The sequence below is a fragment of the Embiotoca jacksoni genome, unplaced genomic scaffold (assembly GCF_022577435.1).
Source record: "Embiotoca jacksoni isolate LCO1_2020_lvr unplaced genomic scaffold, fEmbJac1.0.p SCAF_22, whole genome shotgun sequence".
NCBI classification, from domain to species: domain Eukaryota; kingdom Metazoa; phylum Chordata; class Actinopteri; family Embiotocidae; genus Embiotoca; species Embiotoca jacksoni.
The window spans coordinates 1,460,515-1,482,525 of NW_027185363.1; the positions used below are offsets into that span (position 1 = coordinate 1,460,515).

Consider the following 22,011-nt stretch of genomic DNA (forward strand, 5'->3'; position numbering starts at 1 on the left):
ACACAACTGCCTCACCTTCAAAGCATTGTTATACCCCTGAGGAAAGAGACTCAGCCTGATAGCTCAAATAATTGAAAGCCATTTTCTTTTCTCTACTTTTGACATTTTTACCTGCATCAGACAGTGAAAAGTAGACAGAGACGTGATATATTTTCTTTTTTAAAGTTTGGTTTCTTTGGGACATTGTCGTTCTTACTAAACTGTTCAAAAGTTTCAAACTTGGGAGGGACATGAATCTAGGGGAGAAAGGAAAATTAACCTTTAATACCACAAAAATAACATGGTCAGATTCAATCTTGGGGTTTACATCGTGCATGGCTGAGATCATTTTCTATATGAAATATAGAAATCGGAAGGCCCCAATTCTCTCTCATCTTTTCTGATTGTGTGTCAGGGGTGTCATGTAATGTGAATAAATCAAATTCTCTGAAGCTAGTCTGAAGGCTTCGACTTCAGCATTTAGTGGAAACATACAGTACATGAAATTGTCTAAGCCTTTCAGAGTTAAAATACAAATCAAAAATGTATAATCTTCAAAAAGTCTTACATACATGAAGTCAGAAAAAGTTTCAAGTAATTTAAATTTCTGAGGAGCCCGTGACAGTTACGGTTTGGCTGATATATCCTTGACCAAATCTGCTAGATTCATTGCTATTTTATAAAACAAATAAAGCATACAGTTAGCCCCTGTTTAAACCTAATGGGTTCACTGTGCTTCAGTCTTACTAGCACTTGCCTCTTAAGTGTATTTGTTGCCTTAAATGCTACCTATCTAAGACAGAGAATCCAGTATTATCAGTACTGTAATACGCCTAATTGCTCTGCTATCTTTATTGTTGTTCTAACTGGAGATAAGACAGTTTCAAAGTACATGCAGATGTTATGCAACCAGGATATTTGAAGCACATCTCTGGATACAAAGAATATGTTGCAGCTCTGTAAATTGAATTGCTGTTCACCGCATATGATATCACACCGTAAATCCTTTTTGCCATGTCCATTTGGATGTGTATTAGAGACAGTCATGAAGAGTTACATCATGGTTGTGTTTAGAAATAAGGGCAAGGACATATACAGTGGGTACGGAAAGTATTCAGACCCCTTTAAATTTTTCACTCTTTGTTTCATTGCAGCCATTTGCTAAAATCAAAAAAGTTCATTTTATTTCTCATTAATGTACACTCAGCACCCCATCTTGACAGAAAAAAACAGAAATATAGAAATTTGTGCAAATTTATTAAAAAAGAAAAACTGAAATATCACATGGTCATAAGTATTCAGACCCTTTGCTGTGACACTCATATTTAACTCACATGCTGTCCATTTCTTCTGATCCTCCTTGAGATGGTTCTACTCCTTCATTGGAGTCCAGCTGTGTTTAATTAAACTAATTGGACTTGATTAGGAAAGGCACACACCTGTCTATATAAGACCTTACAGCTCACAGTGCATGTCAGAGCAAATGAGAATCATGAGGTCGAAGGAACTGTCCAAGGAGCTCAGAGACAGAATTGTGGCAAGGCACAGATCTGGCCAAGGTTACAAAATAATTTCTGCAGCACTCAAGGTTCCCAAGAGCACAGTGGCCTCCATAATCCTTAAATGGAAGAAGTTTGGGACGACCAGAACTCTTCCTAGACCTGGCCGTCCAGCCAAACTGAGCAATCGTGGGAGAAGAGCCTTGGTGAGAGAGGTAAAGAAGAACCCAAAGATCACTGTGGCTGAGCTCCAGAGATGCAGTAGGGAGATGGGAGAAAGTTCCACAAAGTCAACTATCACTGCAGCCCTCCACCAGTCGGGGATTTATGGCAGAGTGGCCCGACGGAAGCCTCTCCTCAGTGCAAGACATATGAAAGCCCGCATAAAGTTTGCCAAAAAACACATGAAGGACTCCCAGACTATGAGAAATAAGATTCTCTGGTCTGATGAGACCAAGATTGAACTTTTTGGCGTTAATTCTAAGCGGTATGTGTGGAGAAAACCAGGCACTGCTCATCACCTGCCCAATACAATCCCAACAGTGAAACATGGTGGTGGCAGCATCATGCTATGGGGGTGTTTTTCAGCTGCAGGGACAGGACGACTGGTTGCAATTGAAGGAAAGATGAATGCGACCAAGTACAGAGATATCCTGGAAGAAAACCTCTTCCAGAGTGCTCTGGACCTCAGACTGAGCCGAAGGTTCACCTTCCAACAAGACAATGACCCTAAGCACACAGCTAAAATAACAAAGGAGTGGCTTCGGAACAACTCTGTGACCATTCTTGACTGGCCCAGCCAGAGCCCTTACCTAAACCCAATTGAGCATCTCTGGAGAGACCTGAAAATGGCTGTCCACCAACGTTCACCATCCAACCTGACGGAACTGGAGAGGATCTGCAAGGAAGAATGGCAGAGGATCCCCAAATCCAGGTGTGAAAAGCTTGTTGCATCATTCCCAAGAAGACTCATGGCTGTACTAGCTCAGAAGGGTGCTTCTACTCAATACTGAGCAAAGGGTCTGAATACTTATGACCATGTGATATTTCAGTTTTTCTTTTTTAATAAATTTGCAAAAATTTCTACATTTCTGTTTTTTTTCTGTCAAGATGGGGTGCTGAGTGTACATTAATGAGAAATAAAATAAACTTTTTTGATTTTAGCAAATGGCTGCAATGAAACAAAGAGTGAAAAATTTAAAGGGGTCTGAATACTTTCCGTACCCACTGTATCTGATATTTCTAGAAGTGATAGCATGAAATCACAGTAAATCTGATCAGTTCTCTTTCAGTTGGTTTTACACCTGCACAAGCACATATGAGTGCACCTCAAGTACACAAAAACGATTACACAATTCATACAATCTCATTTCTTGACAAGGAGGAATGAAATTGAGAGGACACGGGTTGAAAATTCTTTGTTGAGTGCTTTTCACTGTTCTCAGGAAAGTGAAAAGAGATCAGGTGTGCAAAGAAAGGTGACATTTACTGCAATGATCCCACAGATACCTTTTTTTTTTTCAGATCCATAGGACAGGTGAGAAAGTGAGAAGCCCAGCGCATGCTCCAAGCATATAACATTTGCACTTCACCATCTGTCTTGAATGGCCCTTATCTGGAGCTCACTGATAACTCTGATTTTATACCTGCAGCTTGTGGATAATTCCCACTATTTCACACCAATAAGAGAAATGAAAGCAAGTCACTGCTGTTCGCAATGATGCTGACTACTTATTTTTGGTGCACTTATGGATCTGTAAAATCCTAAATTTAGCAATTAGGAAAGAAAGATTAAACACAAATGCAGGTGGACAAAAAATATATTACTGATATTGCTATGGTTGTCTGCCTCTGCCAACCAACTAAGTTGCAGTTTACATCCATATCTCTCCAGACTCATATCAAATATGCAGTGAAGACTTTGTAGGAATCCGTAATGTGTTCACAATAAAGCTGATTGACAGTAGACAATGCTTCAAATATGAATGTTGCTGCATATTCATGGAAAAGAAGCCATGAATATCTATACAATCCCCACAGTTTCCAGATTGACACCCAGGATTACTGTCACTAATTCAGCATAGCATAAATGTGAAATATGGTCACAGTTTCCCCTTCTGTTCCTGAGTTAAAGCATTGAATAATGGCCAGAAAAGGTTTTTTCCAAACATTATGATGTCACAGTGAAGGGCAATCTGTTGGATATAAAATGTCATCAGTTAATTTTTTTTTTATCCTATCAAATATTTGTTGGAAATGTTGTCCTAATTAGTGCAGTGATGAATTTAATTGAATTATGGCCACAAACGTGTTTTGTAAGGTAACTTTGACCACCAAATTCTAATCAGTTCAAAAATCAAATCCTGTGGTTTTGATTGATTTTTATAAATTAGATGTGAGGTAATCTTCTTCGTCTATTAGATTTATGAGCCAGTTCTGCATATTTCCTAAATCCATATTTCTCCCCTTTTGGAGTTTACAAAAGCATTTTCACCTTAAGCAGCAGTGTGACAGTCAACATCAACAAGACACCAGCTGTATAAAAATAGGAAGAATTTTTTTTTTGGGCAATGTCATGCCGTAAAACAGGTACTATTTTTGACATGAAGTAATCTGTGTTTATCTCCTTGAGTGACTGCAGACACCTGAAAACAGACTGCTTCTGCTCCAAGCATCACTGTTTTAGTAGGTCAGCTCCAGTGGAAATGTGACACACTGCACAATGGTATTGCCGTGAAATGAAAAATATAAGCACAGAAAAGATTGGTTATTGGTTCTTGCCAGAAAATTTAATATCTTGACTCCCTTGTGTTGGGAGGGGAAAAAAGGTTGAGTAGATGAACCAATTTTTCAGAGTCTATTATTTTTTTCCTTTTTAAATTTTGATTTATTTTACTTGGCACAGCTGCTCTTTAAAGACAAATACACAGCGGCACTAGTGAGGCATACTTTAGAGAGTTGTAACAGATGTTTCTTTTTTTCACATTTAAAAAGTACGCTAATGCTTATGAATGATTATTAATTGCATGCTTACAATAAGTCAAACTTTATGAACCATATTGTCCTCCAAATATCTTTGCTTTGTCTTTTTTTTGTCTTTATTCATCAAAACAAATGAAAAAACAAAAGGGTTCTTCTCCAAAAAAAATCATCCACTCTCAGGAGGGCCCATCATGTGCATACGGTATATCCCTGAAGAATGTATCTCCCAGTACAGAGCTGTGTTTCTTCGCTGCTTGTATAGAGCTGAGTCCACTGGGGAAACATCCCATTGTCCTTTACATACAGACATGTATGTCTGTATGTGCTCATTCATAACATGCACTGACACATTTAGAAATCCTCATTCAATTTTCAAGGCATGTCATTTCAGAGTGTCCCTACCTGCCTGAGATGTTTTGTCCTGCTCTGCCCTCAGCTGATGGAGGACTGCTACAACGTCCAGAAGCAGCAGCAATTCTGCCTTGGATATTTCAGAGGGAACAGAGAACTGCTAACCCTCCTCATTTAAGACAAACCAATCACCATTGAAAGTGCTCCAAGTGATAGTCCTTTCTTGACTATGTCCACATAGTCTCCAACACAAAGATGGGTGGGTTTTACTCTAAATCTGTCAAATGTAGTTCTCATTTAACTGATAACTTTTAAATAAGACATATGGCAACGTGAAGCACGAAAACATGGACGAATACAACCAAATAACATTAAAAGTGAAAGCATTTTAACAGGCAAACATTTATCAACAAACATTTGTTGTTGAAATTGAATGTTGGCTAATACTAATGTTAGAAAAACCCACCAAATGTATAGCCTAATGAAAAGTCATGTGATAGCAGTGATGTCAGTTTTAGGTTCCTTATTTGACACTCATTCTGGATCCAACAGAGTGGATTTCACACATAGGTTTCACATCAATAGATTACTGTTTAAATAACAATGATATTATTTTGAATACCTTCTTGTTGACTTGCCCATAGACCTATTAATGAAGGTTATGCTTTAAAATTAGGCTAAATTGGTCTCATGTAAATCTGTTTTGATACCTAATAAGTTTTTTTTATATATATATTTTATGTCAATATCTAGATAAAATAAATTATTCTTTTTTCTAATGGTTTCAATGTCACGGGACACAGTCCCAACAAGAACTTTAAAGGAGAAGAGCTATGTCAATAAAAAGAAGTGCGTCTTATTTGCCCAGTGTAGTAGCCTGATACAAATTTGGTATTGGTTCGAAGTCACTCGGTCACATGACCTGAAAGCTTTTAAGAAAAATCTAGATTTTTCCATAAAAATGTTCATATAGAATTGAAGAGGCACTAAAATACAACAAAAATATGTATTTCTTATTTGTCAACTGTAGTAATACAATTCGGCATTGGGTCGGAGTCACTTGGTCGAATAAAAAGTAATGCCCAAAACTAACTTCACCACCGTCTATATAGCAACAAAATCGTTAAATTGGCAACATGGGAGCTAAGCTGCAGCGCCCCCTGCTGCTGCAACCTCTGACTTGCACAGTTATACGACAGTCGCAGCAGCAGCAGAAGCGTCTCTCCTGTCACCACCGGGACTGCCTGTCCTCAGAGACAGTGTCTACAGCAATAATCCGTCTCACACAAAGACCGACGACCTGCAGACAACATGGTGAGTCGACACGCGGCATAGGTGTTCCGATTGTTGCGTATTTAATGTGTTTGTGGGAGCAGAAGTAGAAAAGCGGGTCGTCAGCCGCGCCACCGAATAACCTTCATGTATTGCAGTTTACGACGGTCTGAGAACTGGAGCCTGTCAGGTGTGTGAAATGGATGTCTATGCGCGGCGTTGTTATGTGATCAGAAAAGTGCTCTGCCCGTTATCTGCTATAACATACGCAGCAGCGGCAGCCAGCTGATAGAGCAGGGCTGTGGCCTTTATTGCTCGGCCCGCTGTGCCTCACTGTGACGTTCTTACAAAGCGTTGAATATTACGCTGGCTGTACGACTGCCGAAATATCATGTTAATAATACATACGGTGAGAAGGTCCATGTCGCTGACACGTTTCATACAAATGTGGTGAATCCTGTTCTGACTAAATTGTAGATTTAGATTGATTGCAAGAGATTGCGTCACTATTTAATTTAATTGTCGATACAAAAAAAAAGTATGTAATTACATAGCTATAGGCTTGTAACAATACGTCACCGATAGAGAGCTGGAAATAATTTAATTTCAGTGCTTACAATGGTGGATGACTTCAAATTATCACCATACAAGTGTCAGGGAATTTCTATATTTAATATTTGTGAAATTAGGCATGTTAAATTACTAATATTGGATCATATTTTGGACTCTTTCTTATGATATATAAGTAGTTTTATGATAGGCCTGTAAAGCCCATAGAGGCCTATGAGGATGATTTCCCCACCAGATCTCTCAAAATGGTCTCACTCCCATCTTTTTTTGTGATCTTAGAGAAATGCCCCTCCTCATATAGAGAGAAAGAAACAGTAAACTAAGAGATTGAGCCCCATGTATTATTTTAAGGGCACATTGTGGAACATGTAATGACATTTTTTTTGGTCTGATAATGAGGTATTTAAATGTCTTTTTTCAGTCTGATAATAAGGAATGTAAATCTCTTTTTTCACTTATTTTCCCTGAATAATATATGTTTAGAAGTATTTCAGGATCCAACATAAACAGATTCTGCTTCCTTGTGATTGTGTCGTAGTGAGCCTCGCCTCATTCAGCTGCAGCATGTGAATGGTGACTCAGTAATTCATGATCTGTTTGCTTGGTTGGAAACCAGAAGGTAAAGTCTTTATGCGGTGTCCACTCTCGTTCCTCCTGGATTCAGTTTCAAACATGTCTTTCTTTTTATAACTCTGCTTGGAAGGGCTCCGGAGATCTCGTCATAAATAGACGCATTGGATGAATAAAATGAGCCTCTGCTGGATGTAGATGGAGGGATGTAACCCCCTACCTGCCACCTTTACCCTCCTTCACCCCTCTCTCCTCCCCAACAGGTGAACTTCACTGTGGATCAGATCCGTGCCATCATGGACAAAAAGTCCAACATCAGAAACATGTCTGTGATTGCCCACGTGGATCATGGGAAGTCCACGCTGACTGACTCCCTGGTGTCCAAGGCGGGGATCATCGCTTCATCTCGTGCTGGAGAGACCCGCTTTACAGACACACGCAAAGATGAGCAGGAGCGCTGCATCACCATCAAATCAACGTATGTGGTTCAGAGTATAAACAGCTCCGTGCCTGTAGTTCAACCTGTTAAAGGTCCTGAAAGTTTTAGTATTTCTCTAATAGAGTGAATATTTAAGACTCAATAAGCAACAAACAGTTACATTTGAGGACAAAACATTCTCGAGTAATATTTATGGAGAGTTTACCTCCAAAAGGCATCTGTCTACTTCATCAAGACTGTGAGTATGGTTTGATCAGATTAATAGACAACATGAGGCAACAATCCCGCAACTGTCATCAGAGTTGAATTCAGATAATCCTGAACCCTGATTGGTGCTTTTAAAATGTGTGACCATCATCAATAGAAATGAGCCCCGCCCACTTCAAACAAGCGAGGAGAGCACATCTTGTTTTGTATCTGTGCTGTTTGTGTCACTGTGTGGACTGTGCTGACAGGTCATCATTGTAAATGAGAATTGGTTCTCAATTGATTTTACCTGGTTAAATAAAGGTCATATATATCTTTGATGTGAAGAAACCAAAACTGCTCTAACTTTGGCAGGAACTAGCATGTTCATGTAAAAAGTCATTGATCACAATAAGATGCTAATAAAAGAAAAACTTTTTTTAAAATCTGTTGTTTTAGTTGATTACAAAACATTACTTATCTAATTTTGTGCTACATGAGAGGAACAGCTACAGCAGTTACATTTGTCCAGACACATATGGGTGTCTGTTATTGATATGAAATACTTACAGTCTGCAGTATTTAATTTGAGCTTTAATCTAGCCATCATTTCTACTGTCTAAAGGTTGCTGGCTGTGCTGCTTTGCTGTCTCCTAGTTTGGAACATGCCTGTGTACAGACTAGGTTGATTCACAGTCACAGCATTTGTTTTGTTTGCAGGTTGTTAAAATACTTTTACTTGTCATTTAGAAAATCCTTAATCTAGCCATGTTAAAAGTCCAATCTTTTAGTGTCAGCATCATTCCTGAATCTAAATATCAAGCTTAACAATGTTTAAAGAAGATACTGTTTGCATTTTCAAAAGTTCACACAGGATGTTTCTGTCTGATTGCAGTAAACACAGCAGCAGACCAGCACATATTGACTGAAGTTATCTATTCAGGCCTGTTTGTACCAACTGAACTGGAAAGTCGCCAATCAGCATGTCTCGTTTGAATTAGAGGATGGTTTGGCTCAGTGTGGGGATGAGTTAGTTGTTTTTTAGTCTGTCCTTTACTTTAGAGTTGTTTTAAAAATGAAGTGGTAGATGTAGAGCGAACATGTCTCCAGGTTTTTACAGGTTTTTTTGTATCTTCCTCAGGGCCATCTCCTTATATTATGAGCTTGAAGAGAACGACTTGGCATTCATCAAGCACAGTGTAGACGGAAACGGCTTCCTCATCAACCTGATTGATTCTCCGGGTCATGTTGATTTCTCCTCCGAGGTCACCGCTGCCCTCAGAGTAACTGATGGAGCCCTGGTGGTGGTGGACTGTGTCTCAGGTAATTACACAAAGGATCAACACTCGTGCTTTTTCACAGAGGCTCACCTGTTTGTTTCCTCCGACAGGTGTATGTGTGCAGACTGAGACCGTGCTGCGGCAGGCCATCGCAGAGCGCATCAAGCCGGTTCTGATGATGAACAAAATGGACCGGGCCCTGCTTGAGCTGCAGCTGGAGCCAGATGAGCTTTACCAGACCTTCCAACGTATTGTGGAGAACATCAACGTCATTATCTCCACCTATGGAGAAGATGAAGGGGGACCCATGGGGAACATCATGGTGACGCACAACCACAACAAACACACACTTAAAATGGCTTGGAAATGTAACAATACATTCCCTATACCATGTTTATTGTGTTCTTACAAAGAGCACTGTGATGTTTCTCCTCAGATTGATCCTGTTATTGGAACCGTTGGGTTCGGCTCCGGCCTCCACGGTTGGGCTTTCACCTTGAAGCAGTTTGCTGAGATGTATGTGGCTAAGTTCACTGCTAAAGGAGATTCCCAGCTGGGACCAGCAGAAAGGTGTAAGAAAGTGGAGGACATGATGAAAAAACTGTGGGGTGACAGGTGAGCATATACGCAGAGTCATCCATGCACTTGACCTAAAAGAGGAAGTTAACAGCAGATTGAAAAGCACTGACTTGCTGGTTAAGGTTTCAAGTGTCATGCATCCATGCTCCTGGGTGTGGTAACAGGGTTACACCTGCAACCACACCCTACACTGATATGTTGCTCTTTACAACATTCTCGCACATATTAACAAGCGATATTAATTCTGAACAGGCAGATATTAATAAATTAATCAAACGAGACACAGAGCAACATGTTAACCCCCCTGATATTTGAATATCCTAATGATGTGCAATGATTTATTTGCTTCTTCCAGATATTTTGATCCAAGTGCCGGCAAATTCAGTAAGACTGCCATCGGTGCTGATGGCAAGAAATTTCCACGAACCTTTTCCCAGCTTGTTTTGGATCCCATCTTTAAGGTGAATTAAAATACAGTGCAGTAAATCAACAATTTAATGAGGGCTTAAGTTATCTGATGAATATTGGAGCGTTTCATATCTATCCATAATGTTAAAACGAGATTTCAGACTATGGTGCCTCTGAGTAGAGCATGAAAAAAAACAACTGTGAAGGACACTAACACTAAGGTGATTAGACTAAAAGCAACACAAACAATGACTCTACTAATATTAATCAGTAGTGTTTAATTTCTTTGCAAACTAAAACTTATGTCATCATAACAGGCTGGTAAGTCACCTAAATAAAACTGTATTGTCGGGGCATTTAAAAAAAGTAAGGGATAAAAAAGTTACTGCCTTTGGTTTGATGCTTTACTTTTGCCCTCTTCTCGCTTTCCTCTTAGGTGTTTGACGCCATCATGAATTTCAAAAAGGAAGAGACGGCCAAGCTAATTGAAAAGCTGGATGTTAAACTGGACTCAGAGGACAAGGAGAAGGAGGGGAAGCCCCTGCTGAAGGCTGTGATGCGTCGCTGGCTGCCAGCCGGAGAGGCCCTGCTCCAGATGATCACCATTCACCTGCCTTCCCCCGTCGCTTCGCAGAAATACCGCTGTGAGCTGCTCTACGAAGGGCCAGGAGACGACGAGGCTGCCATGGGTCAGTAGAAACCCTTCACCCTCAGAAACAGACATCATTCACTCACTATGTGGCTTCATAAAATAATCATGGTTTAGTTTGGCTTTATGAGAATCAGAGCTCACGGTCTAAACTCTCTTCTCAGGTATTAAGAACTGCGACTCCAAGGCTCCTTTGGTTATGTATATTTCCAAGATGGTCCCCACCACCGACAAGGGTCGTTTCTACGCCTTTGGCCGTGTGTTTTCTGGCTGTGTGTCCACGGGCCTGAAGGTACGCATCATGGGGCCAAACTTCACCCCCGGCAAGAAGGAAGACCTCTACATCAAACCCATCCAGAGGTGAGCACATTCATGTCCTAAAGCAAACAAAAGGAGTTCTAAATTCATGCTTCTCTTCTACACATTTTGTTTTCATGTATTTGTTGCTAATGTTTTATCACCATGTCCATCCAGGACTATTCTGATGATGGGCCGGTACGTGGAGCCTATTGAAGATGTCCCATGTGGCAACATAGTGGGTCTCGTCGGAGTGGACCAGTTCCTGGTTAAGACAGGGACCATTACCACCTTTGAACAAGTAGTGTATTGCTTCCTTTTTCTCCCGTATTGACATACAGTAGACATCAATTGAAAATTTACAAACATGCATACCAAAAATAAAACATGCACATGCTGTTGAGTTTAGACTGTTGTGATACAAAATGTGTGTTGTTCACATAGATTAGATTATGAAGAAATTTACAAATACTTACGAGATATAGGAAATAAGCTTCTTCAGCTGGTTTGGGTGAAGCTCAGCCATGTGAATAAATGTTACTAAATATGTGTAGCTCTCGGACACTTTCATTTTGTCAAGGTAGCTCTCAGAAGAAAAATGGTTGCGACACCTGCAGTAGAGTGTGCTTTAGTTTAAATACCGGTGCACCACAAAGTAAATCAAGTACAAGACAAAAAGTATGAAGTCTCACAGCTCACTGACTCTTACGTGCAGGCCCACAACATGAGGGTGATGAAGTTCAGTGTGAGCCCTGTGGTCAGAGTTGCTGTGGAGGCCAAGAATCCGGCTGACTTGCCTAAGCTGGTTGAGGGCCTGAAGCGTCTGGCCAAGTCAGACCCCATGGTGCAGTGCATCATCGAAGAGTCCGGGGAGCACATCATCGCTGGAGCGGGAGAGCTGCACCTGGAGATCTGCCTGAAGGACCTGGAGGAGGATCACGCCTGCATTCCACTGAAGGTGAGTCACTGAGGACAGAGGAACAGAGATTGTTCTATGAGATACTGTCTGTGATCCAAATAACATACTTCCATTAGTTCACTCACATATAGAACACTTACATGGTCGTACACTTGATTGTGTAGTATTTGAAATTGGACAGGGTAGTCTTGTCTCGCACACTTACCAGACCAAACCGTAGCATTTAGATGCATCACCTGTCCACATGTCTGCAGCTTTAATTTTTAAACCCAGAAATGAACCTGTTTTTGCGCCACCTATTTAACACACACAATAAACACTGATGGATTTTATCCAACAGCAGTAAGGTGGTACTTAATGAAAATTAATCACTTTTGTGCTGCATTCTGTAACAGTTGCAGCTTCCTCGGCCGCCGCAGTTTAAAAATACATGGTTTCAAGCTTCTGCTGGTTCACTTGTCTGTTGGACATTTTCTGCAAAAACTCTTATTTTATGTAGTTAAAATAAATATATATCTATAAAGACTACACAAGAAAGGGGATGCGCTCTCCCTCACGAATTGAAATACATGGCTTTATTAAAGTACAAAGAGGTTACGTAATTTTTTTTTTTAAAGAACAACAATAGTTTATGGAGAATTATAGTGAGGTGATAAAATAGAAGGATATAATTGGAATAAAACTAGACTAGAGTTAGAATAAAAAAAAAGAATAAATGTAAGAGATAAAACATCAAATGCACATTTGATCCTCACATTGTGGCATCACAAGCCACACTCTCAGTTTTGACACTTTCCTTCCTCTCTCTGTAGAAATCAGACCCAGTGGTGTCTTACAGAGAGACAGTGACGGAAGAGTCAGACCAGATGTGTCTGTCCAAGTCCCCCAACAAGCACAATCGTCTCTTCATGAAGTCCCGTCCGTTCCCTGACGGCCTTGCTGAGGATATCGAGAAGGGCGATGTCACCGCTCGGCAGGAGCTCAAAGCTCGTGCACGTTACCTCGCCGACAAGTACGAGTGGGAGGTGACAGAAGCCAGGAAGATCTGGTGCTTCGGTCCAGATGGAAACGGACCCAACCTGTTGATAGACATGACAAAGGGGGTTCAGTACCTCAATGAGATCAAGGACAGCGTCGTGGCTGGTTTCCAGTGGGCAACTAAAGAGGTGGGCTAATTCATTCACACCCTTGTTACATTTTAAATGAGTCGTTCTGTATCATCAGCTGTATTTGTTATATTGTACAATGTATATTTAAAATCTTGTGGTCACACACTCCTGTCTCTGTCCTCATCCTGCAGGGTGCACTGTGTGAGGAGAACATGCGCGCTATTCGCTTTGACATTCATGACGTGACACTGCACGCAGATGCCATTCACCGTGGAGGAGGGCAGATTATTCCCACAGCTCGTAGGGTCCTGTACGCCTGCCAGCTCACCGCTCAGCCTCGACTCATGGAGCCGGTCTATCTTGTGGAGATACAGGTTAGTGCTCTATATGGAGGAACCGGCTTCAGTGTTGATACAGGCTGCTGAACATTGTTTCAAGATGGGGTTAGAATATATTGGAGCTCCCCTGATTGCATCTGTCGCTGTGCCTCTTGTTCTTACAGTGCCCAGAGCAGGTGGTGGGAGGAATCTATGGTGTGTTGAACAGGAAACGAGGTCATGTGTTTGAGGAGTCCCAAGTGATGGGCACTCCCATGTTTGTGGTGAAAGCCTACCTGCCTGTCAACGAATCCTTCGGTGAGTTAAGTCTGCACTACATGATGTCTTTTGTGGTGGGATGTAAGTCATGACTAAGGCTTTTTAATGTGTATACAATTTAGAATATTTTTATTTATTCATTTATTTGGTCTAGATTAGTAATGTGAGTGGAGAAATTATATGGGGCTAAGACAAAGGTCTAAAGTTTGAATTGGGTCTTTAAAGTTTTAATGAAGATACATATTTTAAAATCGATACACTTTGAAAATGATGACTAAAAGGCGCTTCTAACTATGAAAATATTACGTTATTTTAAAGAAAGCTTTTTATCTGTATTTGTGTCCTACAGGGTTCACCGCTGACCTCCGCAGTAACACTGGAGGCCAGGCCTTCCCTCAGTGTGTATTTGATCACTGGCAGATTCTCCAGGGAGACCCCAGCGACCTTGCCAACAGATCCTCCCAAGTTGTCTCTGAAATTAGAAAACGCAAAGGTCTGAAAGAGGGCATACCTGCCGTTGACAACTACTTGGACAAACTGTAGACAATGTCCCTGGATTATAAAATACCAAATCAATCTCTAAACCCTACCCTGTGGGCACTTTCAAGTCTTGGCACAGGCTTCAAGAAACATCGCACAAATTGTTTTGACTTTGAGTCCGGAGCAGAAACAAAGCTTAAGCTTTTGTTGTAGGCTAGTGGAAGCAGCAATGCTTTTCTCATTTCACAGCTACAGTACACCAAGTGCCTAGGGCGAGGGCTTTGGGGAACAATTGGATCAAGGCAGTTGTGTTGTCAATTCCGTTTCTTCTATTCTTTCACATCGTCCCCTCGTCCTCCCACTTCTCGTGACAGGACAGGCCTGTACAGTGCACTGTGATGCTGCTGCAATAATGCGTATGTAAATGGTTCATGGCCAGGTAAAACCATGGAAATCACAATAAAGTGTTAGAAAAGTCAAACTCACTGGATTGGACCTTTGTTCAGTGGATGTAATTAATAAAAACAATCAACACATGATGAAAAAGTGATTCATAGAATTCTGTTATTTCTCTTAAGGTTTTTCTAGGTCTCTAGAAACACGTTATCCGCTTGCTGGCTGCGAGTTCAAGGAGGGACACCACTCTTGCAGCTGTACGGCATGCAGCTAGAGGTATCAAAACCTTTGATCAAAACCCACCTAGCATCGCCGCTAAAGCTCACAGGACACGGAGTATATTTTGTTTAATTTACTTGAAGATATCAGAGGACATTACTACAAAAAGAAATATCTAGAGCTGCAACAATTAGTTGATTAATCAATTAGTTAATTGAGAAAGCATTTACTAGCAAGCATCTTGATAATCTATTGTTTTAAGTCACTTTTTTTTCATGAAAAAATGCTAAAATGTTCTAGATCCAGGTTCTTAAATGTGAATATTTTCTGATTTAGGCTGCACCTTGGGCTTTAGGAAACACTGGTATAATTTTAAATCCAAACAGTTGATCACTAAATGGAGATCATGGAGATAAATGGATTATATAATCAAAATAATCAATAATTACATTGTTACTTGAAGCCCTAAAACTATTCCAAACATTTACTTTAGTACATAACAGATAAAAATCATACATAATAATATAGTCTTATCCCAAAACAAAGTCTTCGAAAGAATATGCAGTTTTATGAAACCATTAAATCTCCCACCGATATAATAAATAAAATTGTATTACCTTACATTGTCTGAAGTTTTATTAGATTCTAATTGTTTTTGTTTACAGAATTTTATTCTTTGAATTGTACTCTAAATATTGCAGAACATAACACCTACACACTACATTAGTGAGCTTTGGAGATGCTGGTAGGTGGATTCTGTTGCCTTTAGACAGAACTAGGCTGTTTTCCCACTTCCAGTCCCACTAAGCAAACCAGCTGCTGGATTCAGCCAAGGCCATGCATTATGGGACAGTTGTATGAGCGGTACTTTCTGCAAGAGAAAATATATCTAAAATGAAAAAAAACACCAGAAATCTTTTCTTCACTCTTTAATCGATGCTTATTTCAAGTTACATATATGTTATTAAATGCCACTTTATTATACAACCCTTTATCTTCTGCACCAAGAGGGGAAGCTCTTCCGCCCACACTTTTTAAAACAAAGCTAAAAAGAAACATATCTGAAGAGTTAGTGTGCATCCATAGAACAACCAAATAAACATATGCAAGGCCAAAGAGTGCAAGGTATCTTGAGTATAGGCAACTACCGAGCAAGGACACAAGAAATCACAGATTGTATTGTATGTAGAAAACCGAAAAAATTGCTTACCATAATCATTTTAAGATTAATATGGAGTTTGGTTCAAATTCACCAATATTTCATGAAGTCTATGAGGTCTGTCAGTCTATGGAAGTTACAACTAACGTGGAACTGAGTGAAGTTCTAGTCGGTACTAAACAGTGATGAAGATCTTGTCTTGGCAAATCTGATAAACTGTACATTCATACAGTTGCGACTCTCCTTTGCCCTAATGCTGTGGAGTACAGGAAGGGGAATCATACAGTTTAAGTAGAATTCAGTGTCAAGCCTTTTGCCATCAATCCACAGCAGTGACATTGATACTGTGATCAATCTGAGAGGCTCATCCTTCCTTCCCTTTCTTTCTCCCTTGTGGAGTCGCTTAAAGTCATGTCTGTTTCAGAGGCTGGCATTACTACAACACAAAGGGATAAAAGGAAGCCGCTGAGAAAGAGAGAGACAGCATTTCAAATGACAAGCTACAGCCCATTTAGTGACCTATATTGCCTTCTGGCTATTTGTCTTCCCGATGAGGCCATCAGTAGTGCACTATATGGAGGGAACAGTATGAAGTCTGACAGATTAGTCCCCAGTACGGCTGCTGAGGTGTGGCCCTGCGCTGGTGTCAGGTTGTCACATTTGATGGAAGATCGTTGTGGTGTCTGAGCTGACTATGTGTAGAAGATGACCTCAGGAATCTGTCCGTCCTCTACTGAGGTGCCATTGTTGTTGCCTGCCGCGTAGCAGAAGGTGAAACAGGTCTTAGTGCCAGTGGATGACGACTCGTGCGTTACCTTTCGCATTCCCTTAGTCCCATAATGAGAGTCTGGACCCTGTAAGACGGAGAGGACGGTGAATACACACTGCACAGTGGCAAAGTAGATTATCTAAAATTATTCATCACAACACATACTGCAACAGAGTACTGATGTTTTGTCTCACGTGTTCATCTTTTTTAACATGTCACAAACCTTAAGTGTAGCACAGGCAGTGTAGTTGACGTTGGGTAGAATCTCCACTGGTTCTTTGAACATGACTCTGAAGGTGTTTGCTGACCCGTCGCAGCTGAAGCCTGTGTCGTTCTGCCCCAGCACTGTGTTGCTGTCTGTGTGAATTATCTGGAGCACACCCAAACAGCCAAATCCCATGATACACAATTTTTATTTTTATGTAGCTTTCCAAATCGTTTATAAAATAACACAATAGAAATATACTGTAATCAAAGCACTGTACTTAACAATAGAGTGTAATTTAAAGGGCGCCTTCTGTGGCACGTTGTCACTCAGCACCCGTTACAAACTCAATAAATGTTGTCAAATTTGTAAGGTAATACGGGTACTAACTTTTATCTACCCAAATGTAATGTAAGCTTACACTGTCAAACAAGAAACAAACTACACCGATAATTTACTGCTAAAAAGTTTAAGGTTCAGTGTGTTGGATTTTGTGGTGTTAGAACAAAGAAATAATATAAAACCAATACAAAATAGCATTTGTTCTCGTGAAGCTACTTGGATCCAGACACCGCCAGGCATTTTGCACACTGTTCGACCGTACCTGTATGTTGACTTGGTAGTCTGTGGGTCCATGTATAGAACCATAGAGTCCAAATCCAACCACAAATATCCTTCTATTTACGGAGAACCTGTGAATAAAAAAAGGAACACACACAAATTAAAGAGGGAAAAGAAAAGATAGTTTTCAGGAGGGTACAACTGTATGTACAGTATGGTGTTATTTAAATAGTGTTTCTCCGTATTTTTCTTTTGTCACAAAATAGACTGTTTTCATGTCAGAGCATTTTTTTTACAGGAGTAACTAGTGATGTTAACAATGGCTGTGTTGCCATACCAGTGAAACAATATGCACACTACTTTGTTTTATCCTGACCAACAGCCTAAAACCAAAAGATGTTCAGTTTATTAACATGGAGAATTAAAGTAACCAGGAAATATTTACATCTAATTTAGCTTTTTTTTTTAATAGAACACGACTCAAAATTATATATTGATCATCAAAATAGGCTAACAATTTACTGCACATCAACAAATCAAATAAAGTAAATACATGCTCTTTTATTGTCTGTTTTTTGTCTGTTCAGCCAAATTTAAGGTTGCTTGAGGTGTAAATTTTTATCTATTAAAAATGTATTTTAACAACAGATTCATTTCTCATTCTAACATTAAACACTGAAAGTGGAAAATATTAACTTAATACACTGTAATTATCTTGGTTGACTAAAAGTATTCACCTAATTTAAGTTCAAATAATAGCTCAGCAAATTAATCTAAATTTAGTAAGATGTCACGGCATATTAAAGTTTAATTTTGTAAAAAGACTGTGACAGTTCTGAAGTGCTCTGCTCCAAACTCACCTTATGCGGTCACTTGTCCCGCTGTAACCCCAGCGGCTCTCCACCTGACCAAAGCGTGTGATGCTACACTCCTTCCCGCGGAGGCAGCAACGAGGCCGGTCGATGAAATCTACACGAGGCTTTGGGTTTACTGTGAAGTGAAGGAAGAGACTCACCACCTCTCTGTCAGTCAGAATATTGGACTGGGCTGGACCTAAAGGGACATGAGCCGAAGACACAGTTAAAAGAGGATCGTCACAGTGAGTGTGTGTGTTTATGAGAGGAAAAAAATGATAAAAAAGTGCAGCAGCAGTGACAGCTTTACTGTGTTTCTGTTCACCTGCAGCGAACTCCTCAATGGTCATGAGAGGGAATCGGATGAGAGTGAGCGCTTTGCCCAGGACTTTACGTTTGTTCTCAGGTGTGGGCTGCAGCTGCTGCCTGTGAGTCTCGGCCTCAGCCCAACGCACCGCCGCTACAAACAAACGCACCTCCCTCACTCCGAGAGTATCCCTCTCCAACACGGCCACCAATGTATCTAATTCAGGGAGAGGGGACAAATTAATGGTAAGTAACACTGTTATTCTAAAATACAACATGAGAATAATGACAGCATTCACAGCGATAGATTACCCAAATCTATGTCCGTAAAGCCTTCAGCGGCGAGAGCATCTCCAGTGTTCTTATCAATATTCTCTAAACAGAGGCTGGCAAGCTGCGGCTCGTCAAACAACCGCGCCTGAAACCAAGAAGACACCACAGTTTAAAGAACATATACTTGTACGCATCTGAGGTGAAAATTAAAAAGTGACAAGTGCATTTAAAGACAGAAAATTCAGTAAAATTTAATTAGATTAGATTCAACTTTGTTGTCATTGTGCAGAGTACAGGTACAAATCCAATAATGCAGTAAGCATCCAACCAGAATAAATTTACAGATAAGTGCAAGAAAGTAAGTTCTACAGCATAAGTGATGCTATATCTTCTAACATTTGCAGGGATGAAAAATGAAGAATAAATATACACAAATATCATATACAGGTGATTGTTAACCGTGTATATACAGAGGAGAAGCGGGTAGTGGGAGAGTGCAAATGTAGGTTGTATGTACAGTATGAACAGCATATCATACATTTGATTATGTGTTGTTGCTTATCTTTAGACAACTTTTAACTTGATGTTCATAAGAACATTAGAATTGAAAGTTATATTGTTATTGTTGAAAACTGGTTTTGGCATGCAACAAATTTCTAGAGTAGCAAAAGTAAGATTTATTGTTACTTTTTACAATAAGAGTCTGTAGTTTTTCACTAAATGGACATATAGCATACTGCAATGTAGAGCATCTGTCAATCCAATGAAGCAAAACAAACAAGAGCTGTCAAAGTTCAGGGAGGCTGACCTGTGTAAGCAGCATGAAGGCATTGTCTGCTCTGAGGTTCTTCTTGAGGAACTCCACACAGTGAGCCTCCAGGGCTGGAACTGCATACTTCTTAGCTGTATAGAGTGTGGTCATCACGGTCTCAGGCCCGATCTGGACTTCATCAGAGTACAGAAACCTGCAGATTACAATGAAAGATAATGCACTTATTTCTATGAACAATAAAGAGGATATTATGCTTGGATTCCTGTGTGTTCCCCCAATACTTAAATATGAAAGGTGGAGTATACATACAACACCCACATGCAAATCCTGCTAAATGACAGGCTCGGCTGCTTACTTTAACAAGGCCAGAAAAGCAGCTGGTTCCACATCTGGAAGCTCGATTTCCGTCGATGTGGTCGCCATCCCACCGTTGAACATTGCATCGAACACTGCGCTCCCCACAGCCAGAACAAACCTGACAATGTCAACAAAGAGCAGGAGACGGGTCACCTTTTATCTTTACGCAGAGTTTAAAGAGCACCTGGTGCAGCTGATCCTCTTACCTGTGCGCGGGTATCCTCTGAACCCCCATCCCTTTGCCCACCAGAAAATGAACGTCACTGAGCACCTCGTTGTTGAAGAGGAACGCAAACCTCTCCTTCACGGTGCTCTTCGTTGCCTGCCAGTTGTACACGGGCTCTCGGTACACCAGCACGGACGCAGCCGCCGGGGTGGCCGTCGGTGCTGCAGAATGGGAGGCATTAGACGCTGCGGTGGTTGCCATGTTGGACGCCGGGGTGGCCATGGCTCCGGCTGCCGCAGCACTTGCCGCAGCGGACTGCTGCAGGGAGTTCTGCGCAGTCGGCGGAGCTCCGGCCGAGACACCGTTGCTGTCTCCCCCGCCAGGCCCCAGCTGCGGGTTGGGACGCCTGGCTGCTCCCTGCGCCCCTCCAGCTGCACCGACCGCTCCGCCGTTGGAGGCTGGCATAGAGAAAACACTGTTGCTGGGCTGGCTGTTTCCCAAAGGACCCGGACCGGAGAAACTAAGGCAAGGAGGCCTGCCGCTGTTGTCTCCAGCAGCCATCTTGGACCTGGCGTAGGCGTAAACAACACGCTTCTTCGCTTTGAGTATATCCAGTAGTCCTGACAGTCACATCTGCCTTTTGTTTCCCCCTGGCGTTTGTTATAAGTACTGCAAGCTGCTCTTTACTTGCACACGTTTGTTTTATTCTAGTGTAACTCAACTGAATCTTTGCCAGATCTCCACGTACACCATCTCTCTTTCTTGTCGTCCTTTGACAGAATCAGCGTGTATGTTGTATTGCTCCTATTCCTCAGAGATCAGCTCTTTTCTTTATCAATGTGGCAAAGTAAGCCACAAGACATGCTCATTTTTCCTGCATTGCCCACATACTGACTCACAGTATACCCCATGGGGGACATGTTTATCCTGAATCTGGCTACTGCCGATTCATTTGTATCAATGAACATCATCCTGCATAACAAGCAACTGCTGTAACTGAGCCGCACAACCAAAAGGATTTGCTGCATCCAAAGAGTGAGCTTTCCCTAGCATTGTATTAGATGATTTGAGAGGTCACAGCATGCCACTAAAAATAAAACAGGCAAGTCAGACAGAATATTACTGAGTTTAGTCTGATTGCTTTATTATGTGTGACATATAAAGATCGTCGTGACATATCTTGGTCAAAAATAACTCTAAGGTTGCTCATATTTGTATTGGAGGCCAAGGCAGTGCCATCCAGAGTAACTGATGGGTAGTTAGTGAGGTGTTTATGATCAAGTACAATGACTTTGAACTGAATTTAGATGCAGAAAATGTCAGGTCATTCAAGCCTTTATATCGTTAAGAAGTTTGACTAATTGATGTTTCATCTGGCTTCATTGTTAAATAACCCAAAGCCTGGTGTCATCTGCATAAAAACGGAAATTGATTTAGTGTCGCCTAATAATGTTGCCTGAGGGAAGCATGCATAATGTGAAAAGTATTGGCCCTAGCACAAAACCATGTGGCGCTCCATGACTAACTTTGTGTATAGTCATCATTGACCTTGACAAATTGGAATCGATCTGATAAATACGACAGCCAAGTCAGCCAAGTGTGGTTTATCTAATCCCAATGACATGTTTCAGTCTCTGTAATGAAAAGCAGCACTATGTAGCTGCATAAAGACATCGTCTGAGGCAATGATACGACTAACGGAGGAGAGAGAAACAGCCAATATGTAGGACACTCCGGATGATAACATGCTAAATGGAGACGCCAGGTGACGTGATTAAAAACACGCGGGTTGTGCTCAGGTTGGAAACT

At 40.9% G+C, this 22,011-nt stretch overlaps 2 protein-coding genes across 2 annotated transcripts; one reads left to right on the forward strand and one right to left on the reverse strand.

The window, feature by feature from the left end:
- The first annotated feature begins 5,996 nt into the window (after positions 1-5,996).
- Positions 5,997-14,711, forward strand: LOC138202827 (elongation factor 2b). Its single transcript, XM_069157114.1, has 14 exons — positions 5,997-6,125; positions 7,487-7,701; positions 8,990-9,171; positions 9,239-9,450; positions 9,565-9,743; positions 10,063-10,168; positions 10,552-10,804; positions 10,929-11,124; positions 11,239-11,362; positions 11,777-12,019; positions 12,793-13,146; positions 13,281-13,463; positions 13,592-13,724; positions 14,035-14,711. The coding sequence occupies exons 1-14, from the start codon at positions 6,123-6,125 to the stop codon at positions 14,226-14,228; spliced, it is 2,577 nt and encodes an 858-aa protein (XP_069013215.1). The 5' UTR covers positions 5,997-6,122; the 3' UTR covers positions 14,229-14,711.
- Positions 14,712-15,694: 983 nt separating this feature from the next.
- On the reverse strand, positions 15,695-20,792 carry LOC138202828 (BTB/POZ domain-containing protein 2). The gene is made up of 9 exons (XM_069157115.1): positions 20,243-20,792; positions 20,035-20,154; positions 19,716-19,872; positions 18,947-19,052; positions 18,654-18,851; positions 18,335-18,527; positions 17,518-17,605; positions 16,932-17,078; positions 15,695-16,793 (listed from the first exon to the last, which is right to left on the reverse strand). The coding sequence occupies exons 1-9, from the start codon at positions 20,761-20,763 to the stop codon at positions 16,632-16,634; spliced, it is 1,692 nt and encodes a 563-aa protein (XP_069013216.1). The 5' UTR covers positions 20,764-20,792; the 3' UTR covers positions 15,695-16,631.
- Between the last annotated feature and the right edge of the window lie 1,219 nt (positions 20,793-22,011).